This window comes from Poromitra crassiceps, assembly GCF_964638095.1.
Source record: "Poromitra crassiceps genome assembly, chromosome: 8".
Taxonomy (NCBI): domain Eukaryota; kingdom Metazoa; phylum Chordata; class Actinopteri; order Beryciformes; family Melamphaidae; genus Poromitra; species Poromitra crassiceps.
This window is the reverse complement of record NC_139629.1, coordinates 42,250,691-42,270,141: the sequence shown is the minus strand read 5'-3', so window position 1 is coordinate 42,270,141 and position 19,451 is coordinate 42,250,691. Positions and strand designations below refer to the sequence as shown.

The 19,451-nt window shown below is 42.5% G+C and overlaps 1 protein-coding gene across 1 annotated transcript; it reads right to left on the bottom strand.

Moving 5' to 3' along the window:
• Positions 1-9,520: 9,520 nt before the first annotated feature.
• On the bottom strand, positions 9,521-19,051 carry pgd (phosphogluconate dehydrogenase). Its single transcript, XM_083641565.1, has 13 exons — positions 18,980-19,051; positions 18,324-18,399; positions 18,011-18,190; positions 17,792-17,857; positions 17,580-17,698; positions 17,260-17,326; positions 17,013-17,147; positions 16,695-16,884; positions 13,717-13,847; positions 12,955-13,088; positions 11,985-12,084; positions 10,946-11,068; positions 9,521-10,042 (listed from the first exon to the last, which is right to left on the bottom strand). Exons 1-13 carry the CDS (start codon positions 18,985-18,987, stop codon positions 9,923-9,925), a joined length of 1,449 nt encoding a protein of 482 aa, XP_083497691.1. The 5' UTR covers positions 18,988-19,051; the 3' UTR covers positions 9,521-9,922.
• Between the last annotated feature and the right edge of the window lie 400 nt (positions 19,052-19,451).

Below are 19,451 nucleotides of genomic sequence, written 5' to 3'. Positions count from 1 at the left end.
ACTGCTCTGTGTGGAGTAGCTGCTGAAGATATGACTATAGAGCCAACGCTGGCTAATTTATAGGCCCTCACACAATAGATTGACGCAGTAGAGAGCAGATGCAATTAGCCACATGAAGCCACTTTCCATGTAGCCGCCCACACAAATTTGTCATCTCCATATATTCTAATTTGATCCTCACAGTTCGGATAAAGGCCAGCTGTTGTGTGGCTGTCGGATTTTATTGTGAAGGTTGTTTGAACCAGTGCGCCCTGTCCTCCTATTTTGTTGGCTATTTTGTTTTCTTCTGAATTGCCAAAAGGCTGACCTGACCATCTGCACATTAACAGAATGAAAGAAAATTCAAACGCAATCAACATTACATTTAGCACTAATAACATGGACAGACAGAAGCTACCATTAACACTTGACTGCACTCATAGCAAGTCGTCTCCCAGCTGTTTGCTCTTTCAAATGGAGCAAGTTCACTTAAACTCGGAGAGACCATGTACTACTTTGCATCCACTTTCTGTCATGCAACAAAAGCTTAATATTGTTAAGTAACTACATATAAATCAGCTGTTGATGTACACTCTGTGCTCACTGGGTTCAGTGATGTTGTAAGAAATAACTGTAGAGTCCAGGGAGTAGGGGGCTTTCGATCTTCAAGATTCATTTTAATAGCCATTATAGCCTGCGCTCACAAGATGTTCTGCAGTTGACTGTTCCACGTGTTCACTTGAGCTATAAAAAGCTTTCAATATGCTGCCCCTTTTACCTGGAACACCTTCCAGAAAGATTTAAAATGGCCAGCACTAATTTCATATGACGCCTTTGGTTCAATTTGAAAGGACTTGGAACGTGGAAGTATTGGAACTTGTTGCTGTACTTAACACATTACTTACAATTTCAAGTCTCCCTCAAATGTTTATTTGTGTGTCTGTATGGAACCTAAATGTGTGTGTTTTTTATGCTGCCCTCTTGGTCAGGTTCCTCTTGAAAGAGATCTTAAATCTCCATGAGTCTTTTACCTGGTTAAATAAAGGTTGAATAAAAATAGCCACAGTAAGTAATCAGATTACAAGCGAGGAATTAGCCGTCACATCAATAGTATACAGAAAAACAATCACAAAATATAAAGTGCAGTCCTTCAAAGTGACATGATGGTAGGATACTTGTCTTGATGGAAACACGTTGCTTGTGTCCATGCAGTCTTCCTCCCTCTGCATTATGCATGAGGGCTTCAGATGTACGGCCTGGTGTTTCCTTACTGCCTGTTTACCTGCTCAGGCTGACGATGACTCACCCCCCCCCTCGCACTGAGCTGGAGTAGTTGTGTTGTTAGAGCACCTGTTGTGCTCGAACTGATGCAACCTCCGTGTGGCATTAGCTCTCATTAAGAATACAAGGCCCTCATTGTAGAGAATGTTCTTTCCTACGGGTTAATTGGGCATTAGTGAGAAAGAACCATAACACACTTTGTTTTTGTTAGTCAGCGAGGCAGGGGCATGTTAACCAGTGGGTTCATACCAAGTGCTAAGTGAGGCAGGGGCACGTTAACCAGTGGGTTCATACCAAGTGCTAAGTGAGGCAGGGGCACGTTAACCAGTGGGTTCATACCAAGTGCTAAGTGCATAGAGGGTTTCTGGAGACTGCAGCGGGGACAATCTTAGCTGTGATAATGGAGACTCTGAACTGTGTGTGTGCAGTAAGCATATTCATGGAAATGCTTAAAGGAACAGCTCACCCTAAAATCCAAAATACATATGTTCCCTCTCACCTGTAGGGCTATTTATCCATCTATATCGTTTTGTGTTAGTTGCCTGAGGTTTGGAGATATGGGCCGCAGAGTTTCTGCCTTCTCTCCAATACAATGGATTTCAAGATTCAAGATTTTTATTGTCACTCCGTAGTACAAGTATCACGTGTGAAATTCTTGTGCTGTGAACTCCGTTTACAACATAGTACAACTGGGTGGCACTCGGCTTGTGGTGTTCAAAGTGCCAAAGAAATACATTTGATAAACTCAACAGCAATGTCTCTTTCCAGAAATCATGGCCCTGTTACTCAAGATAAGAAAGAGACAGTGCTGTTGAGTTTTTCAAATGTATTTTTTGGTGCTTCGAGCACTACAAGCCGAGTGCCATCCAGTTCCATTATATTCAAGAGAAGGTAGACAACTCTCTGCGGCCGATATCTCCAAAACTCAGGCAACTAACACAAAACGATATAGATGGATAAATAGCACTACAGGTGAGAGGAGAAATGTGTATTTTGGATTTTAGGGTGAGCTGTCCCTTTAAGTCTGTTCCGCTGTCTGTGCACCTTGATGATCGGAAGTGACGATCAAACGAGGGGGTCTTGTTGAGCTTCAGTGACTCCATCTGGTGTCCAACAAAAGTTGAATAGAAGCACCAAACAGTCTCCTGAGACAATGACCTCACAAGGACCAAAGCTATAGGAGCAGCAGGTGCACAGAGGCGAGGCTTTGTTTACGGTTTAATTCCAGGTGTAACACACTGCTGTCAGTCACCAAAGTCCTTCATAGTGTGGTGTGAAAGCAGCAGTCATTGACTTCAGGAGCCGACCGAACTGTGGAGAATCTCTCAATGGCAAGGCAATGCTTAGAAATGGTCAATTAAAGGCCAAGGTTGGAATATCTTCTTATTCCTTATTTCTTACTCGATACAACAATGTGCTAAATAGTTGCCAGTTGACACCCGAACCAACACTGGAGCTCAGAGAGAACAGAGGTGATCCTTTTTATGACTGAGCTTTTTAAAAAGGCAGACATAATCCACAATCAAATAGAATTGACTATTAAGATAATAGTAACCCCGATAACCCTAGGTAGTATGGACTTAGATTTTTAGTAATTTGCAGGTCTGGATAAGTGTGGAAAAGAGAAAAGCATGCAGACTACTGCCCCTATTCTTTTTTCTAAAATATAACTAATCAAACAAATAAGGAGAGCATACAACCGAGATAATGAACAATCTCCCCACCCTCTCTATCCATCTCTTATTCTACCCCTGTCTTCCTCGCCTACCCTTCAGGGATGCAAACGAGTGACCTTTTGGTGACAGTTAGCTTTTTCATCTCAAAATAGGACACTTAAATGAATGATTTTTAGTGGTTTTGTGTCTGCCCTGGTACATCCGTTACCTTTTTCACTCTCCATGAGTTTGCATCTCTGTAACCATCTTCCTATCCTGAGTGGGCAAATGGAGTGAAGTAGATTACTGTAGGCCTTGGCAGTATTATGGATGTTATGGATATGTTATGCTGATATGAGACAAGTAGGTCTTAGATGTTGGATATGGTGATATGGCATCTTGTCTTTTCCTCATTTTAAAGGCTGCATTACAGTAAAGTGATGTAATTTTCTGAACTTACCACCAGACTGTTCTATAATTTGTCTTTACCCACCACTTAGTCATTATATCCACATGACCGATGATTATTTATCAAAAATCTCGTTTTGTCAATATTTTGTGAAAGCACCAATAATGTCCATGTTGCAGACATGCAGTCTCTTCTCAGTAGCAGGGCTACGGTGGCTCAGGGGGTTGAGCGAGGACTGTATCAGGTTCCTTCCTTGCAGAGACCTGGGTTTGACTGTTTTAACAATTGAGAAAGTCTGACCTTGTGGTGCAGACAATTTGTTCGCTGCCCAGCAGTATTGAGGCTTCAGTCACTTTTGAGGTTGTGGGTTCAAGCCTCAGTCATTTTTGAATGGCCAGAGGAAAGACAAAAGTGCCCAGAGAAGAGTTGTGAGTATGAACCATGAACATCACACACATGGACTTAGACTTAGACTCTTAGATCAGGTTACTAAGTTAACTAGAAGCTCAATTATATTACAGCCATTTCTGGTGATTAATTGCTCAAATTGTCCAACAACAAAGGAGAAACAGAGCAGCAGTGACAGTGTCTCGGTGGCACACTGTATGTCAGTTGCCTACTGAGGTAAGGTTTGTGAGGTCAAGTCCAGGATGTCCACATATCTTTGGGTAGCAAAAAGATTTGTATTTAAATAAAAGTGGCAATAGGTATACAGTAACAACAATTTTTTTGTTTTTATTACACTTCTAATTAATTGAAGATATTAACGTTTTAAAATAAATGTTCTTCAATAAACTATACTGCAAAGGACGGTTCCCATGCACAGCAGGTTTTGACCCCTGGTCTACCAGAATACAGATGACTGCACTGACCATACAGACAAACCCACAGACCTACGTGTCCGTTGTTGGAGGATTGTTTCTGATTGGCTGTTTGCGATTTTGGACATGTTTCTTGTCCCACGTTGTGAGATTTGTGATGATTTTGGTCAGTAATGATGTCACTGATGATGTCATAAGGTCCATGACATCATCAGTGATGTCACTCGAGCAATTGTGATGTCATCAGTGATGCGAAGTTGAGCAATTCTGTGCTGCACATGCCAATAGAGCAGGCGAGGCCACGCAGACGCAGCAGCCGAGCTGCGGGTGAGGCCGCGCTCGGGGCTGGAACCCTAGTCTAAAACAATCTCAATAAGACTGCATGATTCTCAATTTCTAAATTCAAAGCTACTGCAATCATTTGGACCTTGATTTATCTGACATTGTTTCATGTAGAAGAAAGGTAACAGAATCCATGGGCATTTTTCCATGTGTTTGCGTACCATCAAGGTCCAATGTGTAAGATTCCTCCACAATAATAACAACACAAAGACACAAACCTTTGGTACAACTGTTGCTCAAAGATTGTTTAAATAATCTGACTGCATCCATCTTTTAAGTCAGCGGGCCAGACTTTATAGAATAACTGTGTTTATCTCTATGGGATTTAGATTGCATAGAGATGAACGGATGGTTACGTAACCCAGGTTTCCTGAGGAAGACTTCCATTCATGATGAGATTACCTTATCCAGCGCTGCAGCGCAGCTGGGTGATTATCGGAAAACTTGCCATTTTATGTATCTGGAACAACATTCCTCTGTAAATCTGAATAAACAACAAATAAGCAATACAACATTTTATAATTTACTTCCCCAGATATGTCTCTTAATAAAAACAAATTAATTATTTCTTCATTTTGTTTTTAAAGAGTTTTAAACACTTTTTTGTGTAAAGCATCTTGCAAAAAATGCAAAAATGACCTGTATCTCAGTCTGATCTTTCTACTTTGGCTAGCTATTAAGGCCAAAAAACATCAAACTATCATAAAAAAACATACACCTATATACGCATTATTCATGAATGAGTTTTATTCTTAATGTGTAAAATGATGTGAAAAAGAACAATATGTCTTGTATCCAAGTTGTTGTCAACCCTGTTATTTTTAACGACCCAGTAATGTTTCTTATGAACTTTTATGATTGAAATGTCATATTTATGCCTATTGGGTGAAATTCAACTTGGTTGCTAAAAGGGGTTTTAAGGGGGTATTTAAGTTCATAAGAAACAACATTACTGGGTCCAAGAAATTTCCAGTAGACTATTTGTGGCACCTTGTCTAAAGCCTAAAGAGTAAATGTGGAGTGACACCAGAGGTTTAGCGTAGGTTTAAGCAACCACCACCACCAAAGCTGAATCTAACTGACTGTACCTGAATGCAACGTGGGTCTCCTCTGGGTGAGAGACATTACAGACAATGTGAGCGAGAGGGAAAAAAGTATTGGCATTGCCGGAGTTAATGGGGGGGTCAGGGGGGCCAGGTTCCCCCAGTAGTAAAAAAAAAGAAAAAAATGCTCACCATTTTAAATCTCCATCTGACTGTCTGGCTGAATATGATCATATAATTTATATCCACTTTGACAAGCATCACAGGTATCTCTTTGCTAAAGCTGTGACAGGGGGGCCTCTGACAGGGCCTTGCTGCAGCCGCCCCTTCCCTCTGGAATGCCCTCCCCAGTCACATTTGACAGGCCAAAACTCATTGTCTTTCATACTCATTATGTCATCTTTCCAAGAAAGCTGTGGATCTTTTACATTTAATAAGTTGAATGACATTATGACAAGCTCCATGTAGTGGTGGTGGAGCAGGAATTAAACGAGCCATATGCATGCTTCCATGTCTCTATGTGGTCCACCAGCTCCCCTTCGTACTCAAAGCTCTTCGCTGAGAGCTTTTATCTTTTTCGTCTGACACTGTTCAAAACTGACTGAGCCTTGAACCCACGACCTCAAAAGTTACTGAGGTTTGAAACCACAAGCTAAACACTGCTGGGTAGTAATGAAACTCTCTGAGCTACTGGGTCACACACCTCAAAAGTGACCATGGAACATGGTGCATGCAAGGGGTGAAAATAAATATATTGTAGGCGGAGTTCCCAGCATGCTCTGGGGTAGATGTGTTTATTAATGTGCTTTGGGAGGTTAGTTAAAGCACTTCCTGTCCTATATGTGTGATGTTAGTTATCTGCAAGGTTATGCGTCGACTAATAGTACATGTTAATTACATTGCTTCACAATGTTGAAATGCTGGCACCATGGCTCAGTCGGGTGTACAGTTCAATGACCCCCTCTGAGATGCTGTGTGTGGCCTAATGCAACAATAAACAGTATTTCCAGCAGTCTTGTGTTGTAGGCAGCACACGATCTGCTAATGAGATGGAGATAACCTCTCTGACTGTGCTTGTTGCAATATTTGCCTAACTTTTGATTGGGTTGCAAAGACTCATGTCTGAGTGGGCATTACCCACCCCTCTCATGGGGGCCATTTTGTGATGAAAAGGCAGGGTAAACACAGGTGCAAGCAAAACACTAATGAGGGTGTCAAACTTCCATGATTGGAATTTGGAACCCCTCATTATTGTTTTGCTTGCACCTGTGTTTATTCTGCCTTTTTGACACAAAATGGCCCCCGTGAAAAGGGTCTATGAAGTTCCCTGTGGTGAAAAGGGTCTATGAGGTTCCCTGCTGTGGACGTATGATCATCTCCTTCCCCACAATGTTGAAATATGCCACTCCCACAAGGTCTATGTTCAGAGAGAAAAAAGACATCCCCAAGTAGGGATCGATCTCGGCACACCTGCTTCAGAGTCCTCTGTCTTAACCACCCGGCTATTGACTTGAATGAAAATAATCTCTTGGAAGTAATATATATCCTTTCAATGAAGGTTCCTACTGGTGCATGCAAGGTTACCTCGCTAATTCAGTTTCATGATTCCATCCAGCGATTAGATTATTTTATTTATTTTAGATCATGTATGATAATGTAAGACTTTATGTTGACTGTGCGTGTGTCTACTCTGTACGGCTTATACTGTCCTCATGGTTGAAGGTTCATACTAGAACTTGCATTGTGAGGCTGCCTTGCAGTTAACGCTAATTCAGTTTGATTAGTTCAACCAACGATGAGACAGATGGGTGTATCCCATTTGGTGAAAATGTATCCTTTCCTCCGTCCTCACAGCCTTGTCTCCTTGTTGACCCAGAAACCAAAAAAGAGCTGCCATCATGATGAAGGTGGTTCCAATTGGTTAAAAAGATGCATGAAGGATCCTCCAAGTCTCCTTACCTCCCTCCTCACGGCCTCGTCTCCTAGCTGAACCAAACAGAGCTAGAACTACAATAACTCCCAAAACAATAATTAAGAAGGAGGTCCAATAAGAACTAATGGGAAATACAAAACTAGAATAATTAATCAGTGCAATGAAGTGCTTCACAAAGCATGCAGATGCTTAAAAAAGACAACAGAATAACAGGAATCAACTGATGGCAACAACTTCAATTTAATCACACAAATAAGCTTCATTTCCATGATCAATAATGACAGACACAGCAGTTATCCACAGCGATCTGATCCTCAGCCATTCACCTCCACAAACTTCCAAACTCTTGCAGGTGTGTGGAGCTGATTAATTAATGCCCAGCACACGTGGAGGAATGACCCTCAATAGACCCTTTTCACGGGGGCCATTCTGTGACGAAATGGCAGGGGAAACACAGGTACAAGCAAAACACTAATGAGGGTTTCCAACTTCCCATCATGGAAGTTGGAAACCCTCATCAGTGTGTTAGTGCCATTTCGACACAAAATGGCCCCTGTGAGAAGGGTCTATTCCCACCAGTGTTGGGGGTAACGCGTGCCTTACTGTAATCACATTACTTTTGTTGGTAACGAGTAGTGTAAGGCATTACTGTACCTAAGAGCAGTACTCACATTACAGTTACTAATCAAACGCTTACCTCGTTACTTGCATACTAGCAAGATAAGTATACAGAGAAAAGATCTACGTTTTAATAGCAGATCCTGTGTCCCAGCAGAATCAATCATGGTGCCAATATTTCAACTTTGTATTAGCATGCAGAACAGCACTATTAGTCGACACATAACTTATCAGATAACTAACATCATGCATATAGAACAATAAATCATTTTAACCTCCAAAACACATTGACAAACAAACAATTTACACAAAAACACAGTAGGCCTACCCCCAGGGCATGCTGGGAACTCCGCCCACTTTCCTCTTCCATGGTTAAATTTCCAGGAGGCGTTAAACTACATAGTTCAACTACATGTAGTTAACTACTCCCCAACACTGCAATTACCGGTGTCATTTACAATGGGGACATGTCCCCACCACTTTTCAACACAAAGTGACGTGTATAGTAAAGTATATGGCTGGCTTGTCAGTGTATCCACCTTCATTTGAATGAAATACAATTCTCTATCTTTTTGCATGAAGGAACTACCATTGAAGGAACCAAAGATGTATTAAGTATCTGAGGGCCATCTGCTGGCCATCCACTGTAAGGACAACATGTAATATGCCAGTATACATTTCACTATGCAATGGTTCCCAGAGTGACACCCGCGGACCCGAGCCATCTCCAGGGTGTCTGCAAAATTATTATTTATTGTATTTTATTTTTTGAAAGATCGTGTATCCACTGGTGACTTTACAAACATTACTCTTTCAGAGGCTGTACCAGGCTCATTTTTAAAAGCTAGAGAGAAGATACGGGTGTCATATGAAACTAGAAAACCTAATGCATGCATTGAAAGTTAGTTTTGGAATGGTAATTTGAAATGTCTTTGTTTAGGACTATGCCAGTCTTGCGACTGTTGATTTTCTGAAAGCTTTTAAGATCAATTACTTTAAGAGTTTAATTTAAAGTAATTTAAATGTGTTTTGTTTATCACGGTGAAAGGTCTCTGAAGTATTTCATTTCTACAGTTTTAGAATACAAATACAAGTACAAATGTGTGCATTGTTAGTTGTGATTATGAGCAGGTCCCTGGAAAATGTTCTCCCCTGCAAGGGGTTCCTGGCCCCAAAAAGTTTGGGAACCCCTGCATTATGGGACAATTCAATTGAACTATTTTAATCATGTATTAATATGCATTGTAGATAATACAGTGAGCATTTATTGGCAAACACTGAATGAGGTTAGTAGACAGGCCTCTTATATACCGTTTATATATAAGGAAACATATGACACTCAATGCCATTTTTAACCCCCCCCCCCCCACACACACACACACACACAGTTTACAGTGCCTGGCTGGAGAGTGAGTAACGACCACACAAGCTTATTATAAAGGGATTTAAATCTTTATTTAGCCTAATACATTACAGTGCAATGGTTCACCTTAATCCAGTGTTAACACCGTGAACCCTGGGCTGGGGCTGACATGACAGGTGAACATTAGCTGATAGCTGGAGTAAACACTTGTTTCTCCCCCTGTTGTGTGGCGACTGTGATCAAAGTTCCCACACAAAACAGGAGGGGGCAGAGTTTACAACACAACTATACTATGATTCCACTTCATGATAAATAAAACTGCAACAACACTTTTAGAATATTTCAGTAGGGCAGAGGTTTGATTAAGGTGGTTGGTCTTAAATATTGAGGATTGCTGTTGGAGAAGGAATGTGTAACATAATCTTCTTTGTAACTTCCCCTCGTCCTTGGTCGGCCATCTTTGTGTGCGATGTGTCCTTTAGGCATTATAGGAGGAGGAGGACACGTTTCCGCCTTTGCCCGTCCAGTTGGTGTGGACGAACTTTCCGGGGTTTGACAGCAGTTCATATGTGTGGGCGCCAAAGTAATCTCTCTGGGCCTGCGGAAGCAGAAACAACAAAAACACAGGGTTAGGTCAATTCATTAATTCACTCGTCAATTCCAATTTAAATTGAGGAATTGGAAGTAAAAAAAATAATCTACAGGACAAAGAATTGGACTTAATTCAATTAATTTCGGTTCAATTCCATGTCGTCACCCCCCCCCCCCAACACACACACTCACACACAATCACACATGATCTTAGATGTAGTATTAAATGTTTTCATTACTGAATATCATTATCATAAAATGTTTTTAAGGTATCTTTCAAGTGACAAAGAGTACGGCAGGAATGTAGCCTGGGTAAACCCAGCCTCCTCGTGACCTCTATGTGCTATCAGTCACGAAACGTACGCTACAGGCATAGCCTGTGACGTCACGTTGAAGGCTGGGTTTACCCAGGTTAGCAGGAATGAGTCCTTAAGATCCGGAGGTTAGCACTTCCGGTTCCCTCGTCTCAAATTCAATGGTATTTTTGTATCGGTAAATGCTTGGAAAATAAGGTCCATCTGTGGTTAACAAAAGTTTATGAAACGGAGTGAACTTAATGTTCAGCAAGATCTTCACAAACGAGGACCACTTTTATGACTCGATGACGCGATTTTTAAAAATCTCGATTTTCAGAAGACGCTTTCTGCTGATACAATGATTCATAACATTAAACATCTCCTACTTTGAGATGACATGACACATAACGACCCCATACGACACGTGATTTTCTTTTCATCTCATCCACTCTTTGCCATATGTTTCGTGGGGTCGGCCGGCCTTCCACTGTGTGAGTGTGTCTCACCTGGAGCAGGTTGGCTGGCAGCATGTTGTGTCTGTGTGTGTGAGTGTGTCTCACCTGGAGCAGGTTGGCTGGCAGCATGTTGTGTCTGTGTGTGTGAGTGTGTCTCACCTGGAGCAGGTTGGCTGGCAGCATGTCGTGCCTGTATCCATCATAGAAGGCCAGGGCTGTGGTGAAACAGGGCATGGGGATGCCATGTTGGACTCCAGTGCTGACTGCCGTGCGCCACGACTCCTACAGCGAGAGAGTAAACCCACGGTCAGACGCATGACACCACATGGCAGCTCCCCAAAAGTGTGACTCGACACAACTGACGTGAACAGCGCAAGTATAATGCAGATGAGGAGATAACAGAAGAGAGTGAAAACTATGGCCAAGTATATGCACTACATTCTCTCCTTGGGCTAACTTCTAGTCATTGAAATCACACAATTTACTAACGTTGCTGGGGACCCCCTCGTCAAGCTGACGTTTGAGTATGTAGGTCTAACTGCCGCCACGCCATCCTAAACTCGAGGCTAGGTTGAAGCATGTTTCAGCATTCAGTGTGACCTTTCCTAATCAATAGAGAGGCAAAGTGAACGTCACTTCCTGCTTCAGCACTGTACCAGAGATTTTCTTCCACAATTTATTTTCCCATAGACATTTCGTAAAATGCTTATAAAAATAGTTGTACTTGATCAAACCAAATGGTTCAGGTATATTTAGAATCGGAAGAGACCATAGAACATTTCACTCAGACCAAAACTAAAAACATTGAAAAAATATTTTCTTTAAACCTCTATTTTTTTACGTTTTGGTCCGAGTGAAATGTTATGCGATCTCTCCTGTTTCTAATCTGTACGGTTTGGTTTGAACAAGTAAAACTATTTTTATAAACATTTTACAAAATGTCTATGGGAAAATAAATAGCGGATGAAAATCTCTGGTACAGTGCTGAAGCAGGAAGTTACGTTCCACTTTGGCTCTCTATACAACCTAAAAGAATGTCACTCGACTTGATTGAGAACTAAAACGGCTATTAGGCAGCTATTAAGTCATTTAGTGGTACTGTGGCTCAACTTCAATCCTTTCTAAAAAGAGGAAACTGCCTTTGTGTGTCTTTGTAAATGTGACTATTGCAGTTTGTCCTTGCAGCACTTCCTCCTACCTGGCATTTCTCTATAGCCTCACTGAAGAAGCTGTCCAGCAGCAAACTCTGCAGGTCGGTGTTTCTGTCAAACGCTTCCTTGATATCCCCCAGGAAGACACTGTGGGGAGGGGACAGCAAAATATTAGTCAACAATAACACAAAGTAAAAATAATTTACCCTACCTTTAGATGACATAATGTGCCATAAAAAGAAAATCTCAGTTTAACCCTGCAGACTGTAACCAAGCTTCCATTCAAACAAGCATACTGCCCTTTGAAATGCCTATATAAATATATGCTATACATTGGCGGCACCCTGTAGCAAGTATAATGGAGTGTTATTTGTTTTAGGTTTATGCAATATCAGGATCACCAGGTTGCACATATATACATTCAGAATTTCCCCATTCTTCTCTCGCTCTGATTTGACAGGTTTCTTATTCCAGAATTACGACATAGGGTTGTGCCAAGAATAGAGCAAATACTTCCTTCATGCGACACTGGATCTTTCTTAGAGACTCATCTAATGAAAGAGGTAATAATAATATGAACTCTTACTGCTTTTTTCAATAAGTTGTCTCTTATAGGGTCATGCTGTGGTCACAAATATTGTCAGGACATTACGACCTGGACCCCTGGCACTTGCAATATTGTTGGCCATTGTAGCTATGTTGTATTGTTGTATTTGATGCGCGTCTTGTAACCCATGTGGGTTGTGCACGTGGAGTGCATGACACTTAAATCAATCGATTGATCGATCGATCTAGGAATTTAAGCTTATTCTACTGTTGCACTTGTTACAAGTTGCTGTAGATAAAAGCATAAGTGTAAAATAGAAATGACAGCAGGACTGTTTCCCACTCATCAAGCCTTCTCAAAGATGAATGACCAGAGTTTGCAACATCGATGTGACAGATCATCTCTGTTGACAGAAGGGTTGCACACGGCGGCAGCTGCTCCGATATGAGGAAACGGGAGGTTCACAGTACCTTCGGATGATGCAGCCTCCTCTCCACATCAAGGCGATGCCACCGTAGTTGAGGGACCAGCCGAAGTCCGTGGCTGCCTGTCGGAGGAGCATGAAGCCCTGGGTGTAGGAGATGATCTTGGAGGCATAGAGGCCCTGGAGAAAACACACAAATCATTCAGATATCATAAGATAACAATTCAAATATTGATCTCATCAAATTAAAAACGCACATTGTGTGGACCTCGCCAAGCTAGTTCTGTGCTTCGACAATGTCCCACATATCCAGTGATGTGTGTCCTACAGTACAGTGATGTGTGTCCTACAGTATAGTGATGTGTGTCCTACAGTACAGTGATGTGTGTCCTACAGTACAGTGATGCATGTCCTACAGTACAGTGATGTGTGTCCTACAGTACAGTGATGTGTGTCCTACAGTACAGTGATGCATGTCCTACAGTACAGTGATGTGTGTCCTACAGTACAGTGATGTGTGTCCTACAGTACAGTGATGTGTCCTACAGTACAGTGATGTGTGTCCTACAGTACAGTGATGTGTGTCCTACAGTACAGTGATGTGTGTCCTACAGTACAGTGATGCGTGTCCTACAGTACAGTGATGCATGTCCTACAGTACAGTGATGTGTGTCCTACAGTACAGTACAGTGATGTGTGTCCTACAGTACAGTGATGTGTGTCCTACAGTACAGTGATGTGTGTCCTACAGTACAGTACAGTGATGTGTGTCCTACAGTACAGTACAGTGATGTGTGTCCTACAGTACCTTTCTGATGTCTTCTAGGAAGGCCGCCTTGTCACCGGAGAACTTGACCCCCTTGGGGCCTGAGAGGCTTTTGCTGGCCTCCACCCTCTCATCCTTCAGAGAGGACAGGCATCTGGCAAACACAGCCTCCCCTGAAACACAGAGAGAGAGAGAGGGAGGGAGAGAGAGAGAGAGAGGGAGAGGAGGAGGAGGAGGGGAAAGGAAGTGGGGCGACAAGGTTAGCTCTTTGAACTGTGCATCAGCTGTGAGCAGAGTCTGAGCAAACAGTAATTTAAGGTGAATTGAAAGCTATCTGAAGAAATAACCGAGCAGAGGTTATCATGTAATAGGTAAGCTATCGAATGCCATGCCCATTTAGTACAATGTGTCGTGTGTATGTAGTGGAATGGTAGCCAGCTGAGCTCACCGCTGTGCCACAGTTACCAGAGGACAAAGCCTCGACATGACTCAGCAGTATGAACCCTCGTGTTGTTACAAGCCAGGCCAGGCTGGCCTTCACTAGCCTGGGTAAAGCCAGCCTTCAACGTGACATCACAGGCTATGCCTGTAGTGTAACGTTTCTTCATGACTGATATAGCACAGTGGGTTTAGCCAGGCTGGCCTTCATTCACCACATCAGGAGAAGCAGGGCGGCCACATTAAAACAAGATCATTTACTTGCTAAAACAACAGTTGGGCAAGTATGACTTGCTACTGTAACACTGATACAGGTGATGCAATGAGGGAGGGAGGGGAGAAAACAAAACATGTGTCCCATGAACTGTCCTGGTGTGGAATGTCAGCAACCCCATTGGGAGTAGAAATCCACCCTGATAATGTAGCAGCCTGTCTGTCTGCTCCACACACACACACCCTGGTTCCGCTCTCACACAACAGCCTTTTGTTCTGCGTCTACTAGGGATGCAACGATTATTTTTTTTGATCCACGATTATAGTCTGAGAAAAAACCACGATTATCACGGTTTCACGATTATTGTTATGGACGTATAAAAATCACATGAGCATTCTCTAAATAGAGGTTTTATTGTATTTCCCCCACAATCTTAACAGTTGCTGCCTTCCGGAATACTAATGCACGATATGGATTTTTACAGCCGATAGTATAGGCCTACGCTAACCGATAAATATTCTCCTGGCCAATAACCGATACGTTAAACATACTATTGTTACTTTTTTCACATTTTTGTATTTAAAAAAATAAGTTCTTAACCTGTATTTTATGCACACCTGGGATTAAAAAAAGAAGAAAGGGCAGATGTAGTGAGCAAAGATGGATGATTTAATATTCCATGGCTCTGACCTAATCAAATCTAACTGACATCACTATTGTGAACATAAAACAAACAACATTTCTGATATAATATATATATATATATAATACAAAAAATATTTTATTATTATTTTATAGAAGCGAAAGCCTATAGCTGCTTAGTCTGCAGAAAAAAACACAAAAGGCATAGTAACTTAGACTCTTATTGGCATGTTACTGGCAACTAAATGTGCCGTCTGAATGAATTTTGCATTGGGGTCAGTTCTATTGAAGTGATGATGGGGCAGGCATGGAAAGCCTCACTATAATCCATCATGTGTCGTTTCACTTTTTACTGGAAAATGCTCCCTCTGGATTAAAGAAAGGACACTCTGTGGTGTTGACTGGTGTTTGTTATGTAAATGTGCGCATTTGTTTTCCTTGTCTCAGTCAGATCATGACTGCCAAGCAGCTAGCTACGTTAGCTTCACGTTATTAGGCCTACATGTAACGTTAGCGGGTTGCTTTTGGAGTTGACACAAACCCTTGATGTTTCTTTTCGTGTAAAGCATGCGGTTCTCTATGGTTTAGGCCAGCGCTGGGAGCATGAAGTGCTTTAAATGCGGGGATGTTTGGTCACAACGAGCTTGAGGAACTATGTACGCTAGGCTATGGCCAGCTAGCTAACATTAGCCACAACAGCTAACGTTAACGTCAATGACTGTATGTTAACGCTAAACAAATCCGCTGCCTCTTCCCCACGTTTGGTTTAACGTAACACCAGCTCAGACTTTCCCCTAATCTCAGAAACCTTGCGGGACATGTATTGCAACATTTATGTTGGGCATCCATGGCTAGGCTACAGACTGGCTACTACTGGGAGACATGGCAGCTGCCTGTGTTTGGTGCCTCCGCTAAATAGTCCGTGCGGAAACGAAGCGAGAGAGACAGGTTCCTCTCCTTCCAGCGCCGTCTGCGCCGCATGGGAGTTTAAACTGACGGACTGTTGTGAAACAAAACACTCGGTGTAGCGGAGCCTCTGCGGTTATATAACCGTGACGTTTTAAATCGCGGTTAATAGTCAAACCGGTTAACCCCTGCATCCCTAGCGTCTACCTCTCTCTGTCACAGTGGATCCCCATCCCTCATCCCTCACGTCACAGACAGGACAGGAGCACAGCAAGGAAATATCAAATGTTACAATCTCAACATCTTTGGCAGGAATTCAGCGTGAAGAAGTGTGAGGGCAAGATGGTCATAGCATTTCTGCTGCAAATAACCTAGCTACACTATTGGACTTTTATAGTAAATATAATATAACTGTCAACCAGGGGGACTATGATGCAGTCTAACAGGTGTCTGGGTTGACTGTTGAGATGAAGACAGCTTTGTCCTGGATTAATCTCAATGCCTGACCTCCAGCTTGCCCGTGGTCATTTATGAACCTGTCATACAGTCACAGCAAACACCAAAGCCGCAGAGTATCACAAATCCCCCTTATGTCACTTAAGATGAGCAGGAGACTAGAAAAGCTTTCAATCGTCTTAGGAGCAGCCAGACATTGATCACATTCTCCCCACAACTCTGCCCTGCTGCACTGTCATTAGTTTGCTGATGCCATGTTGAAACCCTTACAGCTGTGAAGTAAAGCATTTTGCAATGTCACCAGCGAGAGAAGAAGAAAGAAACCAGATACTTCCTTGTATAAAATCTCCTCACTTCCTCTTACCGATCAAAGTGACAGGTGTGCCGTACTCCAGGGCAGAAATGGCAGTCCACTTCCCGGTACCCTTCTGGCCGGCGCTGTCGCGGATCTTGGGCAGCAGATGTGTGCCATCAGAGTCCATGAATTTCAGAATGTCGGCGGTGATCTCAATCAGGAACGAGTCCAACTCGGTCTTGTTCCAGCTGGTGAAAGTCTGCGTGGTTAAACGACCGTGTGAGGAAATGCGGTCAGCCAGGTTGTTTCATCATACCCATGCAGAAGTGACATGACATGGAAAATGTTGAAGTGAAGAGATACATCATGATGGTATGACTGGCTTACCTGGGCCATCTCGTCATGATCCATACCCAAAACATCCTTCATCAGGTGATAGGCTTCACAGATCAGCTGCATGTCTCCATATTCAATGCCGTTATGGACCATCTTCACAAAGTGACCCGCTCCCTCGTCTCCGACCTGCCAAAGGAAGGAAGCAGACCGATGAGTATTTTTGAAAGGTGATTTGACATTCACCTTTACTAATCAACATGTTAGGCGTTACACATGGCCAATAAAACACTCCGCTCACCCAGTCACAACATGGTTCTGTTCCAACCTTGGCAGAAATGCTCTGGAAGATCTCCTTTATGTGTGGCCTAGGAGAGAAACAAGTGTTCAGTGTGATGTGACATACAATGAAAGATCAAACGGTAACACTTTGAGATATACAGTGTTTTAAGATGTCCAATGTTTTGAAGTGGTTTGCTCAAAGTCTCACATAGGTCCAAATGTGTCATTAGAACTAGTGTTCATTTTTAGTGTGCCTCATGTCCCACATTCAATTGACAATTTGAGGAAATGTGATGTGTAGCACAGAACTGATGTGTAGCACAGAGCTGTGTGGCTCACCATGCCTCTTTATGTCCCCCTGGCATCAGAGAGGGGCCATAACGTGCTCCCTCCTCTCCACCACTGACTCCACTGCCCACAAACAGCAGCCCCTTCTCCTTCAGACTCCTGCACCGCCGCTACACACACACACACACACACACGTACACGCACTTAATATCCTTGGTATGAAATAAAGACTATTTTTTTGAAAGCAGCACTCATCAACTTACTGTTGTGTCTTTGTACTCAGAGTTGCCACCGTCAATGATGATATCCCCAGCCTCCAGAAGAGGAACCTGACAAAGAACAAAATGAAGGAAAAGCCAATCAACATCATGGCACCACACACAAAAAACAAGTGCAACAATATTAAAACCACTATTTTCCTCAGCTAACTACAGATGATTTGAACACAGTTCAGTTCATCAGTAACAACTTTGGCCGCTGACCAGCTTGTCGATGAAGTCATCCACGGCCTGACCGGCCTTGACCAGCATCACAATCCTCCTGGGCTTCTTCAGCTTGGACACCATGTCCTCAAGAGACTCGGCGCCGATCACCTTGGATCCCTTGGCTTCGTTCTTGAGGAAGTCGTGCACCTTGGACACGGTCCGGTTGTAAGCACAGACCTGTCAGAGGGATACAGTGAGGACAAGTGAAGAGGAGGACACTGGAACACGTTTTGGACTGTTTGACAACGCAAAACAAATCCAATACCTGCAGAATGTATGGAAGCAAATATAGATGAACTCGTTATCTTACCACAAAGCCATGGTCATTCATGTTCAGGATAATGTTCTGGCCCATGACAGCCAAACCAATCAATGCAATGTCTGCTCTGTGGAAGGAAACATATAATTACATTTATAATGGGCTCTGCTGGGGCATCTGGTCTCACTGAGCAGCAGAAATGACAGTTTAGACTAGTCTAAATAAAAACCCACAAACACTTGACAAACATACGGTACCAGTCAATTTAAAAAGTTTGAACACACCTTCCCATAGTGTATCCAAACGTTTGACTAGTACTGTACTTCTGACTTTTTGCAAAATATGTTATCTGAACGCAAAAGATGAATGCAGTTTCACTACTAGGAAATTAATTCACAAACTTGAAAGCCACAAAAAGTTTCAAAAGTCGCTGGCATTTCCCAAGGTTCTGGCTGGAAAACAAACTGCTGATCCGGTTACATTTTCATGTGAACTGTCATGTCAAAAACATGCTGCTACTGACAGACTGCAATGCCTGGTTAGCGAACGAGCTAACGTTAGCTAACGCTAACTCAGTTTAAAATGACTGATGAATCAGTCTCACTCTCAGCAAATGAGGAAGAAATGACTAGCGTTAGTAATGCCAGACACAACCCTTCTACTTGGGCGTAAGTGTAAGTCTAATGAAAATGCGTTTGGGAACTTACTCAGCCATGGTGTTCAGCGGGTAGTGTCCGTCTTCAAATGACAGTCGACAGCCACACACCAATCCACTTTTATTCTTCAGATTTCCTCGTTTTACTTCCTCGTTCTCCAACTTGACGCAAGCACCTACGCCCCTGTCGAAATATCAACCAATCAGATTCCGTCCAAAAGCTAATGCGATGTTGCTCAATAGTTGTCATTGGTCCAGATAAGCTGAGCAGAGATATCCGTTCTTCTATTGGCTGCACCCCTTCGCCATTCACAATACCTAGATGCACGCCCACAAGGAAGTGGGTACCGTGCCAAAATCGGTATTATTTGCATATTAGCTAATCATTTAATGGTTTTGAGAGTTGTCGTCCTTTAAGTGTATTTTTTTCTTTTTGCTCCCACATACCTACTGGAAATAAATCTCAAATAGATCACTGTAAAATGTTTCTGCATTATGTAGGCTGATATTTTAGTGGCAGCACA

What these genes read in the sequence shown, in the direction of transcription:
- pgd (XM_083641565.1), bottom strand. An exon ending in ATGACTTCATCGACAAGCTG is followed by an intron (nt 17,858 to 18,010) that starts GTCAGCGGCCAA and finishes GTTCTTTGTCAG; the next exon opens with GTTCCTCTTCTGGAGGCTGG. An exon ending in GGGGGACATAAAGAGGCATG is followed by an intron (nt 17,327 to 17,579) that starts GTGAGCCACACA and finishes TTTCTCTCCTAG; the next exon opens with GCCACACATAAAGGAGATCT.